Source organism: Anomaloglossus baeobatrachus, chromosome 1 (genome assembly GCF_048569485.1).
Source record: "Anomaloglossus baeobatrachus isolate aAnoBae1 chromosome 1, aAnoBae1.hap1, whole genome shotgun sequence".
NCBI lineage: Eukaryota > Metazoa > Chordata > Amphibia > Anura > Aromobatidae > Anomaloglossus > Anomaloglossus baeobatrachus.
The window spans coordinates 955103267-955126165 of NC_134353.1; the positions used below are offsets into that span (position 1 = coordinate 955103267).

A 22899-nucleotide genomic window follows, 5' to 3' on the forward strand; every position below is an offset into this window, starting at 1 on the left:
CTGGACAGCCTTTGAAAGTTTCCACCCGCGCTGAGGCCAGGCTTGTCTGAAGAGTCAAGGCTAACCCAAGGACAACAAGGAAGGAGCTCCGGGAAGATCTCATGGCAGTGGGGACATTGGTTTCAGTCAATACCATAAGTAACGTACTCCACCGCAATGGTCTCCATTCCAGACGAGCCCGTAAGGTACCTTTACTTTCAAAGCGTCATGTCAAGGCTCGTCTACAGTTTGCTCATGATCACTTGGAGGACTTTGAGACAGACTCTTTCAAGGTTCTCTGGTCTGATGAGACCAAGATCGAGATCTTTGGTGCCAACCACACACGTGACGTTTGGAGACTGGATGGCACTGCATACGACCCCAAGAATACCATCCCTACAGTCAAGCATGGTGGTGGCAGCATCATGCTGTGGGGCTGTTTCTAAGCCAAGGGGCCTGGCCATCTGGTCCGCATCCATGGGAAGATGGATAGCACGGCCTACCTGGAGATTTTGGCCAAGAACCTCAAGGATCTTAAGATGGGTCGTCATTTCATCTTCAGACAAGACAACGACCCAAAGCACACAGCCAAGAAAACCAAGGCCTGGTTCAAGAGGGAAAAAATCAAGGTGTTGCAGTGGCCTAGTCAGTCTCCTGACCTTAACCCAATTGAAAACTTGTGGAAGGAGCTCAAGATTAAAGTCCACATGAGACACCCAAAGAACCTAGATAACTTGGAGAAGATCTGCATGGAGGAGTGGGCCAAGATAACTCCAGAGACCTGTGCCGGCCTGATCAGGTCTTATAAAAGACGATTATTAGCTGTAATTGCAAACAAGGGTTATTCCACAAAATATTAAACCTAGGGGTTGAATAATAATTGACCCACACTTTTATGTTGAAAATGTATTAAAATTTAACTGAGCAACATAACTTGTTGGTTTGTAAGATTTATGCATCTGTTAATAAATCCTGCTCTTGTTTGAAGTTTGCAGGCTCTAACTTATTTGCATCTTATCAAACCTTCTAAATCTGCAGGGGGTTGAATACTACTTGTAGGCACTATATGTGTGTTAGTTTACATCTTACTAAACTATATACCTGAATCTATGAAATGGCTGAATTAAGTATTTTTGTATACTCAGTTCTTTATTCTCAACAGTGTAATTTATTATTCTTAGAATTGGTTATTGGTTTTAAAATAACAAACAACAGAAGGAACAGTTTTTTAATAGATGAGTCTAATGTTTAATGATTTCCATGGCTTGTAATGAAAGCAGGCCATGAACAGTATAAAGTTAAGTAACAATATGCTGATGCTGTGATGTGGCCCAATGCTGGTATGTGCCCCCATCCTGCGGGGTAATGTGTGCGGGGGCGGAGTGCGGGGGGGTAGAGCCGAGTGCGGTAATGTGTGCGGGGGGCGGAGGGAGCGGTGGGTATGTGTTGGCTGGGTTGCCGGTGTGGGCTCCCGGGGTTGCAGCACTCACCGGGGAGTCGGGGCTCCCTGTGGGTGCGGGGAAAAGTGTCGGACGTCGTCCTGTCGGCCCGTAGTTCGGGCTGTTCAGTTAGCTGAGCCGTTGTTCGCATGGGGGAGACAGAGCGACAGACCCCGCACTACTCATGAGGGAGAGAGCAACGGTTTATGAGTAACTCCTGTAAAAACTGGACAATTTGAAGACCAAGAATAAAGTGTTGGAGTCGCCCGATCTGCTGCACAGTCTCCTCCTCAGATCGGATTCAGTCAGCGCCAACAGAAAAGAGGGAAGACGACATCTGCACTGTTTTATCTTTTCAAATAATTTCCCTTATTCTCTTCAGTTATTTTTTTGTGTGTTTTTAGTTGATTTTTCTCAACATCATCTCATCCTCATTACATTAAAGGATCTTCTGTTGTTTTCTTTTGATTTTTCTTGATTGTCATAAAAGATGAATAAGGACAAAGACCAAATTATGGAGAAGATATTAAACCTGAGTCTGGAGATAATCTTCCATCTTACTGGAGAGGTGAGAGGTTCTGATGTCATCACATTACATCATTATCTATGGGAATAACAGAGGATATGACCGGGGAGGTGAGAGGCTCTGATGTCATCACATTACATCATTATCTATGGGAATAACAGATGATATGACCGGGGAGGTGATGGACTCTGGAAATGTCTGTAGTGATATTATTAGTGTTTACATACTCAGGATTACACTGTAGTGAAGACCTCTAGTGATCGCTGTCAGGCCCCTGTGTCTGAAGGATGGGGAGGAACCCTGAGCCCAATACCGGAGCCTCCACCTCACCCCCGGATACATGAGGACATCAATGACCAGAAGATCCTGGAACTTACCAACAAGATGCTTGAGCTGCTGACTGGAGAGGTGACACTGATGGGACATTATACAGGACGGCACTGGAGGATTCTGGGTGATGTTGGTGTTCTTGTGTTGTCAGGTTCCTATAAGGTGTCAGGACGTCACCGTCTATTTCTCCATGGAGGAGTGGGAGTATCTAGAAGGACACAAGGAGCGGTACAAGGAGGTGATGATGGAGGAGCACCAGCCCCGCAAATCACCAGGTAATAGACAGGACTGAATACACCTGGCCTATAATTATCTGTCTGTAGTAATGATGTCCGTCCTGTCTGTGTCTCCTGCAGGTCTCTCCAGTACGAGGACGACCCCAGAGAGATGTCCCGCTCCTCCTCCTCCTCCACAGGATCCTCAGGTAGATGGAGATCTCCCCTATGAGGTGTAGACGGCTGTGACCTCCTTGTGTTCAGTCTTGGTTTCTCCTCCAGTATTAGATGTTTTATACTTGTGTAATGAGAGCGGTGGAGACGGCAGGATCACAGCAGACCACAGACCTCACATGTCCGGATCTTATCTCCATTATTCCCGCGGTCTTTTACAATATTTTGTTTTGCAGATTTTGGATCCGGATAAAGATCTGAACAATATTAATTCTCCAGAGAGAAATGTGAGGGGCGATCAGCGGAGGAAAGAGGAGATGCCTACAGATCACCGCCCCGGTGAGTACAGACCACCCAATAACGCACACAAGTCACACATTGCTATTTTCTGCTCTTTGCTGTGTCAGTTTCTCCAGCGGTATATTAACCCTTCATGTAAAATACACATGAAATGTGAATGAATCTGTGATAACACGGGATGTGCAGTTATGTTATAGAGGAGAAATACAGCTGGACATGAATTCTGCCGATGTGAGCGAGGACGAGCTCCAGCTCTTTCCTTTTATCCGCTGTCAGGGCTGATGAGGGGTTTCTCCAGTTTAGGGATCAAGAATCCATTATCTCCTATTACTCTCATGTCAGTGTGTGAGAGATACAGAACATGGAGCCATAAAATTAGGGTCCAGTGTGTTTTAAAAAAAGAATTTAGGGGGTATGACCTGGCTATGTCCCAACACAAAGCACTGGGGGCAGCACCACATGGGGTAGAAATATACTAGAACAGAACCTTCCTGGGCACAGCTTGGGTAACACCTAGCACTGACAAGGAGTTTGTTTTTGTCTCTCTTCATGGGCCCGTGGCTTGGAGCAGGAGGCTCGGCCCAGGTTCCGGATAGCAACTGTGAGACACTTCACTAACAGACTTTCACGGGCATCAGCGGTGACCGCCGACTATCCGGGATCGGCTGGTGCTCATCGTGGCAGTGGACGGTACTCTGGGTTAGCGCCTGAACAACTTGTGAGTAAAAGACCTGGAAGCGCAGCTCCTGTCTCTCATTTACCGGTGCCGTCGCCCAGCGTTGCGGTGTGAACGGAGACTACCACCACCCCCGTACTCCATCATCCTCCCTGAGGTAATCCCGCTCCGCCTGTGGGGAGCGACACCATCCCGGCTGCACCTAACCTTTTTCCCCGGTGGGAGATCCAGCAGCGGCGGCCGCATACCTGGCCATGTATCACAGGTGGCGTCATCATCATGTAATAGACTTTTCTAACCGTCACCCCCATCCTGCAACTACCGCCTCCATCCTTCCTACCACCCTTCGCCATCCCTTCCTGTACGCCTCAGGGCAACGGGACTGGGCCAAACCACCCCGTGACGGTACAGAGGATCTGCACCCCGGACCCGGTGACAAGTAGGTGAAAAACACCTGCCCCGTGGGATGCTTCATATGGATGATACCGAAAATAGGAGCTGCAGAAAAAATATTAGGGTACGTTTCGTGCCAGAATCTGTTAAATCCAAAGACCTTCCTTGTACACTACAAACCATCTTTAACGAGATCCTGGGCGAACCCCCTAACAATATGTTGGAACTAGATAGAGCTCTTAGGGCCCTGGTCCCTAAACCTGTGGAAAATGACCGCCCGAGAGATGTGATATGTAGAGTGCACCGCTATATTCTGAAGGACCCTATTATGCTCAAGATCCACAGTGGGGCCTTAGTTTTATTTGAAGATGGACAAATCCAAATTGTACCTGATTTGTTCTGTTTCACTTTACAAAGGCGGAAGTCCCTGTAACCACTATTGGACATGCTATGCTCCTCTGACATCCTGTACAATTGGGGCTTCCCATTCCGCCTTCAGGTTCGCTACACAAGACGCATGCAAATCCTTTGATCCCCCTCTGACATGCCTTTCTTCTCTGCGGCCCTGGACATCCCCTTGGTTGCCATTGAGAACTGGCTACACTTTTTGATGGGACCGAGGAATGCTGTGCCCTCAAGTGATCAGCAGCGCACTCTCCGCCGGGGTGGAGGGGGGCAAACAGTTTTTCACCTCCCTTGATGGGTCGTTTTCTATTCCACATGGAATTGCTGGACTGCCCCGTCACCAGATCCATTTGACGGAATCGAATTCATACCTACTATTGCAGGAGACGCACTTCAAGAATGGTCATCTCCGCTGCTTCAAGGTTAGGTACTATACCAAGTGGATACACAGCTCCAATCCAGAATCAAAATCAAAAGGGGTATCAATAGGTAGCCATGAGGTTTTAGGCACAAAGTTCGACTATAGGGGTGGTTTATTTTTTTGAAAATAAGTGTTAATTCTTCCCTTTTCACCATTGATAATTGGTATTTGCCTAATAGAGACCCGGCGACAACTTGCTCCTCCCTCCTGTCCTTACTGGCTGACTTTGCAGTGGGGATCCTGATCGTAGGCAATGACCTGAACTTCACTGCTGACCCTAAGGGCTCATTCACATGACCGTTCCGTTTGTCCTGGTCAGTTCCTGTTTTTTTGCGGACCTACTGACAGGACCATCTTTTCAATGTCTTTTTTGTAGGATTGGATGGCACATAGAAGCACTTCCATGTGCATTCGATCCTACAAAAAAACACATCGGATGCCGTATGTCCGTTCCGTTATTATGGAACATGTCCTCTTCTGCAGTGCTAGCAGCTGTGGGGATGATGAGTGTTGCTGTCAGGAGGATAGTAAAGTTCATTACCTGCGGTGTTTCTGACCGCCGTGTTCTTAAATCACCTCTCGCGGGCGGCCCAGACTGTGACTAGCGGTAACGTCACAGGCCGCTCGCGAGAGGTGATCTGAGAATGCAGCGGTCATTGAACTCAGTCTCTAGCGCTGACATCAGGAGTGCAGCTGTTTCCATCACCGCAGGTAATGCACCTAGCAAACCTCCTGAAGTCAGCGCTGGTCATGCCCCGCAGTGACTTGGGCTGACCTATTGATGTTAGCTCAGGTCACCGCACTGCTCTGCCAGCCAATGGGGAACATTCTGTTCTTCATTGATTGGGACAGTGAGTATGGATCATCGTGGGACCCCCTTATTGGATTACGCCAGACCCGATTTGTTTGTTCTTTCTAATTGGTGAAAATCTTTTTTTTTTTTTTTTTTTCATTACTTACTAGGTCAGTGATGTCGGGTATCTGATAAACGCCGTGACTTCACTAATGCCAGGGCTTGATGCCAGATGACATTACACATCTGGTATCAACCCCATATATTACCCCGAATGCCACTGCACCAGGGCATCGGGATGAGCTGGAGAAAAGCACCAGGATTGGCGCATCTAATAGATGCGCCACTTCTGGAGCGGCTGCGGCCTATAGGGCAGCTGTTCTGATGTGACTGATAGACTGGCAGTTTCACAGAGGCTCTAAACAGTGGGTTGGGGTCAAGCAGGATAGCTCAGAGATACCATTACACTACTTTCCGTGAACTGGTAGGGGAGGGCAGGGTTCGGGTGGAAAGGGAGGTAAACTTTCTTTGTACAGTTCGGGTGGTATGAGGTCAGAAGGGGCTCTCTTTTTTTGCAGGGCCCGCTAACCAACCTCTTAAACAACTTGGAGTCTCCCCTGGGTCTAACTTCTAGACGTTTTTTGGGGTTTAGGTGTTCTGAGGAACACCGTTTTTTCCATGTTCTTCTAGGAAGCGTATTGCCAAACTACAATGTCCTTTTGGCCAACAGGCAAGATCTTTGTTGGAATATGTTCAGCTGAAATCCTTTTTATCCACTCAGGACAGGGGGAAGGTATTCACAGCCCCCCACTCAATTCGAAAAGCTGTTCCTACGTAACTCTCCACCTGAACATTCCATCTCGCTTATCTATCCAAAGGGATGCGACTGACAGGCCCAACTTTATCTCTCTGTGGAGGGAGGAGCTAGGGGGTCGACATTTCTGAGGATGGGTGGAACAGGGCATTTCTCTGGTCTCTCAAATTATCTCTGGCATGTGCAGCTAAGGAGAAAAATTAAAAAAATACTTACCTGGTGGTACCAATGCCTGTCCACGTTACATGCTATTTTTCTTTCAGTATCTGACAGGTGTTGGCAATGTAATACAGAAAAAGGGTAAATGTTAGATATCTGGATGTTGTGGTACACTGCAATCATTCTGGGAGTCAGTATTCTCCGTATGCCAAAATGAGTTTTAAAGTGTGCAGGATCTCGCCCAGGTGGCCCTTCTCTTTGTGCTCGCAGAAGAGGGACACGCTGCGCTTCTGCTTAACTGCAGCTCGAATGACCATTCCTAGATGCTGGAAATGGATATGGTGTCCCACTTTGATGGATTAGCTAGAGGAGTTGGCCAGTCTCTGGAGAATGGAGAATCTCATGGTAAAAATTGGTGGATCCACTGATAAATTTATCCGGCCGTGGGGTCTTGGATCATGTTCTTTGATTCCCCAGAGTTCCAATAGATCGTTGGGAATTCTTGAGAGGGTGGAGTGTCTTTCCCCTCTCGTTTGTTTTTTTTTTTTTTTTCTTCCTTCTTTCCCCTCTTTCTGTCCTTCTGTTCCCCATACTTATTCCTTTTTTTGTTTGGGAGCAGAGTCATACGGCCTGTAGATTATTTTGCCTGTTCTTCCTGTATGGCACCCGCACGCTCTGTTTATTCAGATTTCTATTCCCATTGTATACCTGTATTCTATGTATTGTCATGGGACCCTACTGAGTTGACTTTCCTGAGGTCCTATTATCAGCAAATGTAATTACTTAGGTGTCCTGTTCTTATAATATGAAGGGAATAATTTCCTCAAAGGTGTGTTGAGACCCTAATGACTTTATTATGAGGTGTTTATTTTGTCGGTCTGTTACTGTAAGTCTTATTTTACTGATGTAAAAGAAAAAATGTAATAAAAATAGATTTAATACATAAGTTATTTAGGCAGGGTTGATTGTGGTAAATTAGCTGCGGCTTCAAACAAAACACTATTTTAATGGGAGAATTCTAAAATTGCTGCTATCTGAGCGTGTTAGTACTTATAGAGTTCAATGGCGTTGGGTCGACCAAAGTGTCTCACAAAAGCCAGTTACGCAGCAGTTGATGGCTTTCAATTACCTGGTGCAGTCCCAAACAAAACACCATTTTAAAGGAAGATTTCTAAAATTGCTGCTATCTGCTGCAAGATCAAACTAACAGTCCCAAGGGATAATTCCAATACATTCTATTCTGTAATAAGAGTTTGCTTACGTACGTATCTAATTATACATGCTCAAGTCATGCGTTAAGGGATGGGGAAGTGGACATGGTGCTGAATTTGGTCTTTTTGGCTGTGTGACAGGGCAAACTTTGCCTGCTTCTGCAGGAGGACCTCAAACATCCCCTTGTTCTAAGTTCCTATTTCATGTTATGAGGGCACAGTACACCACTGTTGAAACCAGAACAGTGCGAGCACACGGTCCATTCTCACTAGCCAAGAGGCTGGACCACATAATTCTCACCGTGATCCTCCTTTCTCCCACTATGACGAGTCCCAGGAGACAAGTCACCCCACACGTGAACACTCAGAGGAGCTCTTTACCTTTCCACTCATGGCTGCCTCTGGCCTCTCACCGTGCATATTTTGAGAGAGACATGAAGAGGTCGTGTGTGATAATTCCCTAATATTTGAGCAGCTGTGGTCAGAAGAAGCCGATGGTGGGAAACTGCAATTACTGTCTCCAGAGGTGGATGATGATGAGACACAATTGTCATCAGGTCAGGTTAAAAGCAAATGATACACATGTTCATAGCCGTCTTTAGGCATGTGCGAGTTGTGCGCCGGCAGGCAGACAGCAGAGGGGGCGCCTAGGGAGCAGCTGTTTACTTTCACTTTGCTGCTCGCGCCCCTCCCCCCTCCTCTGGGCCCTGCGTCTGGTCTCCTCCCGCTCGGCACAGCCTCAGGCACGGAGCGCCCTCCTCTCCTCTCCCTACACAGCCTCCTGCAGAGAGCGCCCCTCCCCCTTCCTCTGTGCCCTGCGTCTGGTATTCTCCCGCTCTGCACAGCCTCAGGCAGGGGGCGCCCTCACCTGCTCTCCGCTCTGTGTTCTCTCCTGTCTTTGCCATAGAGAGGGGGAGGGGCAGCAGCTCTGTCGGAGATACAGTTACAAAAGCCACACTGAACTCCTGGAGCCCAGGAAGTGACTGTGAGTATAACATGCTGTGTGTCATCTGTAATGTATCATGTGCTGTGTGTGTCTTATGTATAACATGTGTGTGTCCTGTATACTGTGCAATGTCTGAAAAGCGTAGCTCTGGCACACCCAAATGAGAAAGAAACAGATATGGTGGTCCAAAAATTATTTTTATTATTATTATAATTCTTCACTCATTTGCAAAATATCGAGTTGTAACCTTCATTCATTTCATGAACGTTTTCAGCATTAAATAGCCTTTATCAAAAAATTAGGTCTGCATAAATAAAATAACAGAATTAACAATCCATATATAACATCATTTTAATTTACAATAACAGTCGCCACTGGATCATAATAATATAATAGAACAAACAAGTATAAGTGTAGCATGAAAAAGGACTGTAAGCGCCCATGTACCTAAGTTTACTGGGTCACAGAGTGTGGGCACCCATAGAGGTCTGTATAACCGGTAAGTATGGGGAGATAAGGTATGCACACCAGTGACTATGTAAGGGGAATACATGTAATAGCAGAAACTGCTGTGTGAATACTGACATGAAAAATTCAATAGCTAGATGCAAGAATGAAATGTGAAAAATGGAACCTGCATTACTGCCATGAATATATGAATAAAGAGAAATTTAGCTACTGAATTGATCAATGCAGAAGAGCCCCAACACTACGCCAAAGTATTTCTCTACGTTGGGGTCCCTAGCTTGTGTGTGTCCTCTCATGCAGTTAAAAAACTTACCGTGTATGGGAAGCTGAGACCCAGGCTATATATACGATGTGGATTGGCAATAGGTGTGTATGGGGAGGGTTCCCAAACGAAAAACTACTAACAAATAAGAAATAACGTTTGGAACTCCATTCTATGTCTGAACTGGGTGCAAAAACCTAAAACCTTTTTTTAGGTTTTTGCACCCAGTTCAGACATAGAATGGAGTTCCAAACGTTATTTCTTATTTGTATAACCGGTAAGGCTGTAAAACAAAAGAAAAAAACCATGTGACAAGCCGATTGGGAATGTAAAGGAGGAAGAGAAAAAAAAAAGAGCAGAAAAACAACAATAAATGTTAGAAGGGCTAAGATTGAAAAGAATAGACACAAAAGTAAATCAATGAGTACAAGAGAGAGAGAGAGAGACATGAAAACACAGGAAAAAGCAGGTGTGCAGGAGCCAGATAAAACACTGGTGTAATCTAACAGGTAAAACCATATGAACAAATACCTGGTAAAACTGGGAATCGGCATATAGAGGCAAAACACCTATACAAAGAATAAGTGAGTTAGCACCACGTGTCAGAAATAGAAACATAAGATCTAAGGACCTATAAACCATACCTTATGTGATACAAGAAATACAAGCAGGGCCGTGCTCCAGTGTGGTGCAATCAGGACACCATGCAGAGATCTTTAAATAGTATAAAGACTGGTCTCCCAACCAACCCAGAGAGACACCAACAGTCACATGTTATTAGACAAAGCAGCAGGAATGAAAGCTACCTAATAAAGTGAAGGCACATAAGTGTGGCTGAAGGAGCTCATTACCATGACAGTAAATGAATGACAGAGGCAGAAAAGAAGAGATAAAGGACAGTTCCTGCACAATTCTTGGTAGGTGAATATGCAGATTTATAGTAAAGCCAAAAAAAAGAGATTGAAACATAAAACTACAAAAATAGGAACATAGAAAAAAATAGGAACATAGAAAAAAATAGGAACATAGAAGAAAAAAAAAAAAAAAATCGGCTCACCACTTGACTCATGTAGCCTAAAAAATAAACAAAACCAGAGAATATAAATACGCTGTGATAAATATGGACTCCACAAACTACCATCGGCTCCAACGTCTGAAGCGTGTATATCCAAAAGGATTCACGTGTTTTTTAAACTTTTAAAAACACGTGAATCCTTTTGGATATACACGCTTCAGACGTTGGAGCCGATGGGTCTCAACAGGGAGTGTGATATTCTCCTCTAGGTGCTGAGGATGGGTGATAGTTTTTGGAGTCCATATTTATCACAGCGTATTTATATTCTCTGGTTTTGTTTATTTTTTAGGCTACATGAGTCAAGTGGTGAGCCGATTTTTTTTTTTTTTTTTTTTTTTTTTTTTTTTCTTCTATGTTCCTATTTTTTTCTATGTTCCTATTTTTGTAGTTTTATGTTTCAATCTCTTATTTTTGGCTTTACTATAAATCTGCATATTCACCTACCAAGAATTGTGGAGGAACTGTCCTTTATCTCTTCTTTTCTGCCTCTGTCATTCATTTACTGTCATGGTAATGAGCTCCTTCAGCCACACTTATGTGCCTTCACTTTATTAGGTAGCTTTCATTCCTGCTGCTTTGTCTAATAACACGTGACTGTTGGTGTCTCTCTGGGTTGGTTGGGAGACCAGTCTTTATACTATTTAAAGATCTCTGCATGGTGTCCTGATTGCACCACACTGGAGCACAGCCCTGCTTGTATTTCTTGTATCACATAAGGTATGGTTTATAGGTCCTTAGATCTTATGTTTCTATTTCTGACACGTGGTGCTAACTCACTTATTCTTTGTATAGGTGTTTTGCCTCTATATGCCGATTCCCAGTTTTACCAGGTATTTGTTCATATGGTTTTACCTGTTAGATTACACCAGTGTTTTATCTGGCTCCTGCACACCTGCTTTTTCCTGTGTTTTCATGTCTCTCTCTCTCTCTCTTGTACTCAATGATTTACTTTTGTGTCTATTCTTTTCAATCTTAGCCTTTCTAACATTTATTGTTGTTTTTCTGTTCTCTTTTTTTTTTTTTTTCTCTTCCTCCTTTACATTCCCAATCGGCTTGTCACATGGTTTTTTTCTTTTGTTTTACAGCCTTACTGGTTATACAGACCTCTATGGGTGCCCACACTCTGTGACCCAGTAAACTTAGGTACATGGGCGCTTACAGTCCTTTTTCATGCTACACTTATACTTGTTTGTTCTATTATATTATTATGATCCAGTGGCGACTGTTATTGTAAATTAAAATGATGTTATATATGGATCTTAAAAAATACATATATACTGATTGTTAATTCTGTTATTTTGTTTATGCAGACCTAATTTTTTGATAAAGGCTATTTAATGCCGAAAACGTTCATGAAATGCATGAAGGTTACAACTCGATATTTTGCAAATGAGTGAAGAATTATAATAATAATAAAAATAATTTTTGGACCACCATATCTGTTTCTTTCTCGTTTGGGTGTGCCAGAGCTACGCTTTTCAGTATCGTCTCTTTTTCTCTGAGCACCCCTCTACTTGACAGTGAGCAAGATTATCCATTTATAATACTGTGCAATGTCTGTCTGTCTGTGGATCTGTCTGTCTGCCTGCCTATCTCTCTATTATATACCTGTCTATATATCTCAATTATCTATCCTTTATCTATCTATTTATTATCTATCTATATCTATTATCTGTCTGCCTATCTCTCCATTATATATCTGTCTATATCTATGTACAGTTAGGTCCAGAAATATTTGGACAGTGACACAATTTTCGCGAGTTGCCACCACATTGGATTTGAAATGAAACCTCTACAACAGAATTCAAGTGCAGATTGTAACGTTTAATTTGAAGGTTTGAACAAAAATATCTGATAGAAATTGTAGGAATTGTCACATTTCTTTACAAACACTCCACATTTTAGGAGGTGAAAAGTAATTGGACAAATAAATCAAACCCAAAAAAAATATTTTTATTTTCAATATTTTGTTGCGAATCCTTTGGAGGCAATCACTGCCTTAAGTCTGGAACCCATGGACATCACCAAACGCTGGGTTTCCTCCTTCTTAATGCTTTGCCAGGCCTTTACAGCCGCAGCCTTCAGGTCTTGCTTGTTTGTGGGTCTTTCCGTCTTAAGTCTGGATTTGAGCAAGTGAAATGCATGCTCAATTGGGTTAAGATCTGGTGATTGACTTGGCCATTGCAGAATGTTCCACTTTTTTGCACTCATGAACTCCTGGGTAGCTTTGGCTGTATGCTTGGGGTCATTGTCCATCTGTACTATGAAGCGCCGTCCGATCAACTTTGCGGCATTTGGCTGAATCTGGGCTGAAAGTATATCCCTGTACACTTCAGAAATCATCCGGCTACTCTTGTCTGCTGTTATGTCATCAATAAACACAAGTGACCCAGTGCCATTGAAAGCCATGCATGCCCATGCCATCACGTTGCCTCCACCATGTTTTACAGAGGATGTGGTGTGCCTTGGATCATGTGCCGTTCCCTTTCTTCTCCAAACTTTTTTCTTCCCATCATTCTGGTACAGGTTGATCTTTGTCTCATCTGTCCATATAATACTTTTCCAGAACTGAGCTGGCTTCATGAGGTGTTTTTCAGCAAATTTAACTCTGGCCTGTCTATTTTTGGAATTGATGAATGGTTTGCATCTAGATGTGAACCCTTTGTATTTACTTTCATGGAGTATTCTCTTTACTGTTGACTTAGAGACAGATACACCTACTTCACTGAGAGTGTTCTGGACTTCAGTTGATGTTGTGAACGGGTTCTTCTTCACCAAAGAAAGTATGCGGCGATCATCCACCACTGTTGTCATCCGTGGACGCCCAGGCCTTTTTGAGTTCCCAAGCTCACCAGTCAATTCCTTTTTTCTCAGAATGTACCCGACTGTTGATTTTGCTACTCCAAGCATGTCTGCTATCTCTCTGATGGATTTTTTCTTTTTTTTCAGCCTCAGGATGTTCTGCTTCACCTCAATTGAGAGTTCCTTAGACCGCATGTTGTCTGGTCACAGCAACAGCTTCCAAATGCAAAACCACACACCTGTAATCAACCCCAGACCTTTTAACTACTTCATTGATTACAGGTTAACGAGGGAGACGCCTTCAGAGTTAATTGCAGCCCTTAGAGTCCCTTGTCCAATTACTTTTGGTCCCTTGAAAAAGAGGAGGCTATGCATTACAGAGCTATGATTCCTAAACCCTTTCTCCGATTTGGATGTGAAAACTCTCATATTGCAGCTGGGAGTGTGCACTTTCAGCCCATATTATATATATAATTGTATTTCTGAACATGTTTTTGTAAACAGCTAAAATAACAAAACTTGTGTCACTGTCCAAATATTTCTGGACCTAACTGTGTATATACACACACACACACACACACACACACACAAGATATATATGTAATCTACTGTATATTACATAGTGTATTACATATTTACAATTTATTACAGTGTTTTGTGTTCTAAAGTTGTATTCCAATATAAATATATTTTATGCTCTATCCAAATATCTTGATTATTGTATCATAAAAATTATTAAATGTCTGATGTTCACATACACATGTTCATGTACTACAATAAATTTTTCACCTAATTATAAGCAATATATGTAGGAGTCGGAGTCGGAGTCGACTCCTCTGAGCAAGAGAAATTGAGGAGTCGTAGTCGAAGGTTTGGCTTACTGACTCCACAGCCCTGCTTTGAAGGACCTAGAATAATAAAGCATATTTTCAGCTGTTTCACCCTTTTTTGTTAAGTATTTCATTCCACATGTGTTAATTCATAGTTTTGATGCCTTAAATGTGAATCTACAATTTTCAGAGTCCTGAAAATAAAGAAAACTCTTTGAATGAGAAGGTGTGTCCAAACGTTTGGTCTGTACTGTATGTAAAAAGAGTTTCTTGGTAATTTTAATTGCCTGCTCAAAATTCTGCTAACACAGTTATAGGTATTGTTTCTTATTAGTGCCTGGTCTAAAAAGTTGCTAGGGAAGTATCTAAAAAGTAGTTCTTCGCAACTTTACTTGGCTACACAATTCCGCAGTGAAATACATTTACAGGTATTGTTAGTGCTGGCTGCTGACAATTTGCTATTGAAAAATCTAAAAGGGTCTTCTTGGCACTTTTCTGTGTATGCTCCAAATTACGCAATGAACCGCATTTGTAGGTAGTGGTACTTTTTAGTGCCTTCACATTTTTGCCAACTCAGGCAGGAAATAAATAATCTTTTGTGCCAGGTGTCTGACAAGTGTGAGCCTTGTGTTGTGAAATATCTGCTTGAAAGGGGAAAGGTACAACAACCAGGAGTGGTAAATTACAACAAGGTTGTCGTGGAAAGGGAAATAAATGTTGGAGGTGTACGTGTGGGAAGTTCCATTAGGCAAATGGGTCTAGTGAGCAAACGCCGGCTCATCCTATCCCGAGAGAAATGAGAACAACTGTTACTGGACAGCCTACTCCACTAGATTTCTTTGACAGCCACACATCGCTTCAACTTTGAAATGAGGCTGATAGAGAACAGGTGCTGGAATTGATGGCAAGCGCTGTATTAAGTGGCATCTCCTCCTCTTCCTGCACCTCAACATCACACACAGTTCATTCCTCCAAGGTGCCAACCCAATTACAATTGTTTGCACCCACGTCACAAATTGCCAACCTTCAAAGTGACTGTGGGAAACCACACATGCAAGAGTCTCAAGAGCTGTTCACACATACTATCCCATGGGCATCACAGGCCCACTCTAAAGATTCCCAGACTGAAGAGGAGGAAAGTATATGCACTGATGCCCAAAATCTTTGTGAGTTGGATCCTGGCCCGGACAAAGTAGGTTCCCAGCAGGATCCCAACCCTCGTCAACTGATGTTAACTCTTGGCGGTAGAGGTGATAATGATGAGACTGAGATACCTGAGGCGCACGCTTACCGTCCTGTGATGTCAAGTCAGGAAGAGGAGTGGGACGAGCTAGAGCCTGAAGATGATGTAGATCCCACTTGGTGTGAACCCAGAGGCATGCAGCTGAGTAGCTCAACAGATAAGGAGGAGGATCAAACCGAGAAGGTTACGTTGGCAATTCCCAAATTAGTCACTCCAAGTTTGATGATGTCGTTACAGTCTACATGAAAAAGATACCCTTTCTTTCCACCTCACACGCAAAGAGATTTTTGTCTGTAGGGACAGTCTTCTGGGAGCAAAAGGCCTATGCCTATCTTTCATGCATCTCTTGATTTTTAACATTTATATGCCAAGCCACATCCTGTGTCTTGCATGGACCATACCATCCTGCTGTGCAAAGACACTATGGTGAAATGGAGGGGAACAATTAATGTCACTGTCCTGCTGTCTGTCTGAAATGTTTTTAAACATTTTTTTTATTGAGTTTTAAAATGTAAATGCCAGGCAACAATCCTGTGTGTAAGCCAATGCAGTTAGGTAGTGCTTAAATTAGTATGCATCAGAGAATGCAGTGACACAGCTGCAGAGTTGTGCAACACTATCCAGGCCGAGTTTGATAAACTGCTGTCTCCACTGAACCTGCAGCCAGGGAAGGTCATGTGCAATTACGGTGCAAACCTAGTGGCTACATTACGCCTGGGCGACATCACATAAGTCCTGCATGGATTAACCTGGTTGTCAAAATGTTTCTATGGCACTATTATGTCCTGGATCTGCTGCTGCAGAAGGCATGGCAACTGTCCGTTCACTTTTTAAAATTGAAATCACGGGCCACAGCCTGTGTATTGCATGGACTGTACCTCCCAGCTCTTAAGGCCCTATGGCGAGAGGAGAATTGATGCTGCTGTCTGCCTGAAAGCATTTTGAATGTCAAGATTACAATATGGGTCTCCCAAGTTTTTCTTTTGGGTAGTGCCAGTCTTCTGTGAGCAAGACGCCTGCACCTGCCACTCAAACATGTTTTTAAATGTCAAGACTCCAAGATAGGACTCAAAGTTGTCTCTTGTCTGTATGGTTATTGGAGCACAAGCCCTACACCTGTCTCTCATCTACCTTTATATTTCTTATGTGAATAGTGTAGGAAGCTAATGGCTATGCCAAAACAGTGGTACTGCACTGTAAAATGTATTTCTGCTGTTTTGGAAGGATTTCGCCCCTCCCCCCCCCCTCCCTAGAGGTGTTTACTCTGCTTTATGTTTGGCCTCCCTTTGAATTCAGTGGCGTTCAGAAAGGTTTGATAAAGATTCAGAGTTTTGTTCAACTAACGCACTGTATGTTTGGTTAGGCTCGGGGAACTGAACCCTGAAAAGTTCACTCATCTCTAGTTATAATATACGTGCTGTTGTAGGGTAAATAAATAGTTGCACTGGGGAGTAAGTCCCGAAGGCCAGCCGCTGCCATATGGTTGCAGCAAGCTTCAGTGTCCAGTAGCCTAAATGGCCACATTTCCAGGGCAAGCAGTCTGTAAAGATGCCCGTTCAGTGTTTGGTCCTTTGGGTGGGTGCTTGTTTGGCTGGCTGTATATTTTCATTTCCATGTCAAGTCCTGGATTACGGATACTTTAATGCTGGGCTGGGAAAAACGTCTGACAATGTTGCTGATGGTGCTTGTGAATGTGCAATGTCTGGTGCCTGGCAGGTGTCATCTGTGCCTGGACAGGGACAGGGGATTGGCAAGCATGTAGCACTCTGTACTTTCTTCCTCCCTCTCTACCTGGCCCACATGCAAAGCTTCTTCTTTAATTGGGAGCATGAAGCATTGGAGGAGGCACCATAGCGGGATGGTTATGCTGATTATGGCTTCATCATCACCCCATCTTCGTTGTTTCCTCAATTTTTTGTAGAAAGTCACAGATTTCAGACATCCATGTTCATGAGTCAGTTTTTATGCATGGGGGCTGACCGGAATACCTCATGTTGGAGCTGGTGTTATAAAGTGCGATGGAATATATTTGGCGCTATATAAATAAAAACTATTAAGCTGTATCTGGTATTCAACTAATGCCTTCTGTTGGTCAGAAAGCCTTGCCAAGTACATGTGCAATGTGGAGTTCCAGCGTAGTCACGTCACACAGCTGTTGCTAAGCTGCCATTTGCAACTGCTGCTGAAGCCCTGCCAGACAAGTGGAAGCTGGTGTGGATTGGTGGAAAATGGGCGCACACACAGCATACCTTCACAAGTAGCTCTGGCAAATTGAGCTCGTTTTTCATAAACTGCTGAACCACGAAGTTGAGCACGTGGTCCAGGCATGGTGCATGGCACATGTGCGAGTTTCCTAAGCTTCAGAGCCACCACTAGGTTACAGGCACGTTAACAGACACGGCCATGGCTGGTTGTTGGTTCGGATGGCAAGAGACTCAGATCTGTCTCGTCTATTAGACCTCTCAACAACTTTGCTGCAGTGTGCGATTTATCATCTAAAGACAGTCATTTAAACAGAGCCTGTTGCTGCTTCACCGAGGCAGTGCTTCCAGCTTGGGACTGATGGGGAGGGTAATTCAGACCAGGATGAAAGGAACTAGAGGCAGGACCCTCCAAAATTTCTGGTAGAGGGTAAAGATCCACAGATACCATTTTGTGTGCAGTGTGTCTGGAGTTCGTGTAGGGGCAGCTTGTGTTGTTAGTCATTGAAGGGGTAAATTTTACAAAATCTGTTTTATTCTTTTCACAGAAGATTGTGGCATTATACAGAATACATATGAAGAGCAAGTAATTGTCCCAGATCTACCCTCAGTCCTTCACACCCAGGATCTGTCTGCTGCTTCTAAACAATGTGTTGATTCACTGCAGAATGTTCAGCAAAATAAAAGCCACAGAAGAGGTGTTAAACAACAAAGAGCTCAGACAGGGGAGAAGCCGTATTCATGTAATCAATGTAGAAAGTGTTTTACCCAAAAGTCAGCTTTAATTTCACACAAAATAATTCACAAAGGAAAACCATTTTCATGCCCAGAATGTGGAAAATGTTTTAGTGTGAAATCACATCTTGATGTACATATAAAAACTCACACAGGAGAGAAGCCATTTTCTTGTTTAGAATGTTGGAAATGTTTTATTAGGAAATCACAGCTTGATAGACATATAAAAACTCACACAGGGGAGAAGCCATTTTCTTGTTCAGAATGTGGGAAATGTTTTATTCAGAAATCAGCGCTTAATGTGCATCTAAAATCTCACACGGGGGAGAAGCCATTTTCATGTTCAGAATGTGGGAAATGTTTTAGTTGGAAATCACAGCTTGATAGACATATAAAAACTCACACAGGGGAGAAGCCATTTTCATGTTCAGAATGTGGGAAATGTTTTATTCAGAAATCAGCGCTTAATGTGCATCTAAAATCTCACACGGGGGAGAAGCCATTTTCATGTTCAGAATGTGGGAAATGTTTTAGTTGGAAAGCCTCCCTTAATATGCATAGAAAAACTCACACAGGGGAGAAGCTATTTTCTTGTTCAGAATGTGGGAAATGTTTTATTAGTAAATCACATTTTGATGACCATATAAAAACTCACACAGGGGAGAAGCCATTTTCTTGTTCAGAATGTGGGAAATGTTTTATTCGGAAATCAGAGCTTAATGTGCATCTAAAATCTCACACAGGGGAGAAGCCATTTTCATGTTCAGAATGTGGGAAATGTTTTATTCGGAAATCACCTCTCGATAGGCATATAAGCACTCACACAGGGGAGAAGCCATTTTCATGTTCAGAATGTGGGAAATGTTTTATTCGGAAATCACAGCTGGATCGGCATATTAAAACTCACACAGGGGAGAAGCCATTTTCATGCTCAGAATGTGGGAAATGTTGTCATTTGAAATCACATCTTTATTACCACATAAAATCTCACACCGGTGAGAAGCCATTTTCATGTTCAGAATGTGGGAAATGTTTTATTCTGAAATCACATCTTGATATACATATAAAATCTCACACAGGGGAGAAGCCATTTTCATGTTCAGAATGTGGGAAATGTTTTATTCAGAAATCACATCTTGATATACATATAAAATCTCACACAGGGGAGAAGCCATTTTCATGTTCAGAATGTGGGAAATGTTTTATTCGGAAAGCAGAGCTTAATGTGCATCTAAAATCTCACACAGGGGAGAAGCCATTTTCATGTTCAGAATGTGGGAAATGTTTTAGTTTGAAATCATCCCTTAAAATGCATATAAAAACTCACACCGGGGAGAAGCCATTTTTATGTTCAGATTGTGGGAAATGTTTTATTCGGAAAGCAGAGCTTAATGTGCATCTAAAATCTCACACAGGGGAGAAGCCATTTTCATGTTCAGAATGTGGGAAATGTTTTAGTTTGAAATCATCCCTTAAAATGCATATAAAAACTCACAAAGGGGAGAAGTCATTTTCCTGTTCAGAATGTGGGAAATGTTTTATTCAGAAATCAAATCTTGATATACATATAAAATCTCACACAGGGGAGAAGCCATTTTCATGTTCAGAATGTGGGAAATGTTTTATTCGGAAAGCAGAGCTTAATGTGCATCTAAAATCTCACATAGGGGAGAAGCCATTTTCATGTTCAGAATGTGGGAAATGTTTTAGTTTGAAATCATCCCTTAAAATGCATATAAAAACTCACACCGGGGAGAAGCCATTTTTATGTTCAGATTGTGGGAAATGTTTTATTCGGAAAGCAGAGCTTAATGTGCATCTAAAATCTCACACAGGGGAGAAGCCATTTTCATGTTCAGAATGTGGGAAATGTTTTAGTTTGAAATCATCCCTTAAAAGGCATATAAAAACTCACACAGGGGAGAAGTCATTTTCCTGTTCAGAATGTGGGAAATGTTTTATTCAGAAATCACATCTTGATATACATATAAAATCTCACACAGGGGAGAAGCCATTTTCATGTTCAGAATGTGAGAAATGTTTTAGTTTGAAATCATCCCTTAAAATGCATATAAAAACTCACACAGGGGAGAAGCCATTTTCATGTTCAGAATGTGGGAAATGTTTTATTCGGAAAGCAGAGCTTAATGTGCATCTAAAATCTCACACAGGGGAGAAGACATTTTCATGTTCAGAATGTGGGAAATGCTTTGCTCACAGATTCACTTTTGTTAGACACATGAAAATTCACACAAGGTAAAAGACATGTTTGTTTAAAATGTGGGAAATGTTATAGCAGTAAATCAACTCATGCCTTAGATCAGTAGATGGCATGCTTCCAAATTATGGTAATGCATTTTTCCCATCGGCCGTGATCTGCCAGGTACGCATGCGCAGTTCTCTTGCGGTCTCCTCCATTCGTGCGCTGCATCTCTATGCACTGGGCCTCCGTGATCTTGTGATTTCCACGTGACCCGGAGCCCGATGTGGTGCGGCGCTTGGGCGGGCCCGCTTCCAGGGACGCTCATGTGTCAATCTCTGGCGTGTCATGCATTGATTGGACACTGGACCTTTTTTGATACTAACGTTCATGCACATGATGTCACTCCCTGAAGAAGGCTCACACCGAAATGGCCGTCGGGTGGGCGCTCTTCTCTATCAATAGCGGCAACACTTTTTTGCAGTACAGGATTACGCGGTCTGGTTTGCTCTCTATATCGAACTTGGTAAGCGGATCTTTATTTACTATCTTAGATGATAGTATGTTCTATCCCCTGTATAGTCTATTTACATATGATCCTTTCTGTATGATTTGGAATAATATGACATTTATCACATCAAGGGCACTGGTTACTAATATGGAATATATAGTTGCTTTTAATCAGTGCCATTAAATACTCAAATATTGCAATTTACATTCCCAGATCCTATGATGCAAATCTACCATAGGTGGTCATTTTTGTACACATTTCAGTCTGTAATCCTTGGGCTGTTTATATTACTTCCAATATACTTAGCATTTGCAATTTTTTATATAATCTGTGCCTGCCTGGATTACCATTTTCCGGTATTGTAATTTATACCTTTATTAATATCTATGTATACTTTAACATTTAGCAATTACACTTGCAGTGGGAATTGTGTGCCCTTTTCCTGACCTGTGTGGTCACACTTTTCACCCCCACTGTATCACCGTCTATAACTTAATAAACAATTTTTTGCATTAATGTGATGTCTGATCGCTTTTTTTTTGTCATTAGCTGACGTCAGACGTACTGGCTGATGTCAGTTGACGTCTCCTAGAAATTCCAATACTGGGGGCTGAGAGAGGCAGATGAAACCGGTGGGGTCTAGTGCAGGACCGACAGAGGAAGCCACCTGAAAACGGTGCTGTGTTGGGCGAGTACCAGGGGAAAATCCTGAGTGAGGGTCGGAGGCAAGGCGAGACAGACAAGGGGTGAAGCAACCATTTCGGTACACCCCAGAAGAAACAACCTGGACACCGGAGTCCGAGTCTGCACGGGTCAGTCCCAGCAGAAAAGTCCGGAAGGCGAGGGGACTTCAATTTCCCAGCACAGAAACACTTGTGTTAATTTTTTTTTTTAAATTCTTTATTTAACATTTTAGAATATAACATAGATGGGTAGGGAACCATCATGACACTTTCTTACAAATTATGACAATGTGGATTCAGAAAAAACTTTAAGTATATTAACAACTTATAACACTGTCAGGTGGTTTCATGAATAAAGAAAAGGGGATGTAAGAACAAGAAGGTGGAAGGGGATGGGGGGGGAGAATTATGAGGAAGAATATAGGGGTATAATACATGAGAGAGTAAGGTAAGAAAGGGGGAGCAACAGGAGCAAAGACAAAGAAGAAAAATAAAACCTGCTAAGTTTTCTGTTTTTTTGTTTTTTTTTATCGAAATGAGACTTCTCATTGCATGCTGATCAGACGCAACTTTTCAACTAACTTCTTAGTATGATAACGATGCATTTAGCCAAACCTCCCAGTCATTTAAATCTTTTCCATGTTTGATTTTTGACAGTCTGATTTTTTTCAGGTGTACCTGTCTGGACTGTCTCTCTGATCCATTCTTTAAATGAAGGTGGCTCTTCACTCTTCCAATGTCTTATGACTATTTTAGCAGCATTAACTATTTGTGGTAACAGAGAATTTTTCCTAAGGAGTGACTTTGAGGGATCTAAGTTGAGGAGAATGAATTCGGAAGATAAGGGGATTTCCATATTGGTCACCTTTTTAATATGGTCTCTAATTTTTTCCCAGTAATTTTGGATTTTTGAGCATTTCACCAGGATATGTGACAGGGTACCTAGTTCAGATCCACATCTCCAGCAGAGTGGGGAAATTGAGCTGTTTATTTTATTTAATATGATTGGAGTTTTATACCATCTTGAGACTATTTTGTAGTTTAATTCTTGATACCTCACCAAAGTAGTGAGGGAGTGAATGTTCCCTAGAATTATTTGGATTTCTTC

At 42.7% G+C, this 22899-nt stretch overlaps 1 protein-coding gene across 1 annotated transcript; it reads left to right on the plus strand.

Moving 5' to 3' along the window:
• Nucleotides 1-1912: 1912 nt before the first annotated feature.
• LOC142257391 (uncharacterized) lies at nucleotides 1913-21595 on the plus strand. Its single transcript, XM_075329477.1, has 6 exons — nucleotides 1913-1986; nucleotides 2176-2352; nucleotides 2426-2549; nucleotides 2631-2698; nucleotides 2900-3002; nucleotides 18211-21595. The coding sequence occupies exons 1-6, from the start codon at nucleotides 1933-1935 to the stop codon at nucleotides 20655-20657; spliced, it is 2973 nt and encodes a 990-aa protein (XP_075185592.1). The 5' UTR covers nucleotides 1913-1932; the 3' UTR covers nucleotides 20658-21595.
• The last annotated feature ends 1304 nt before the right edge of the window (nucleotides 21596-22899 follow it).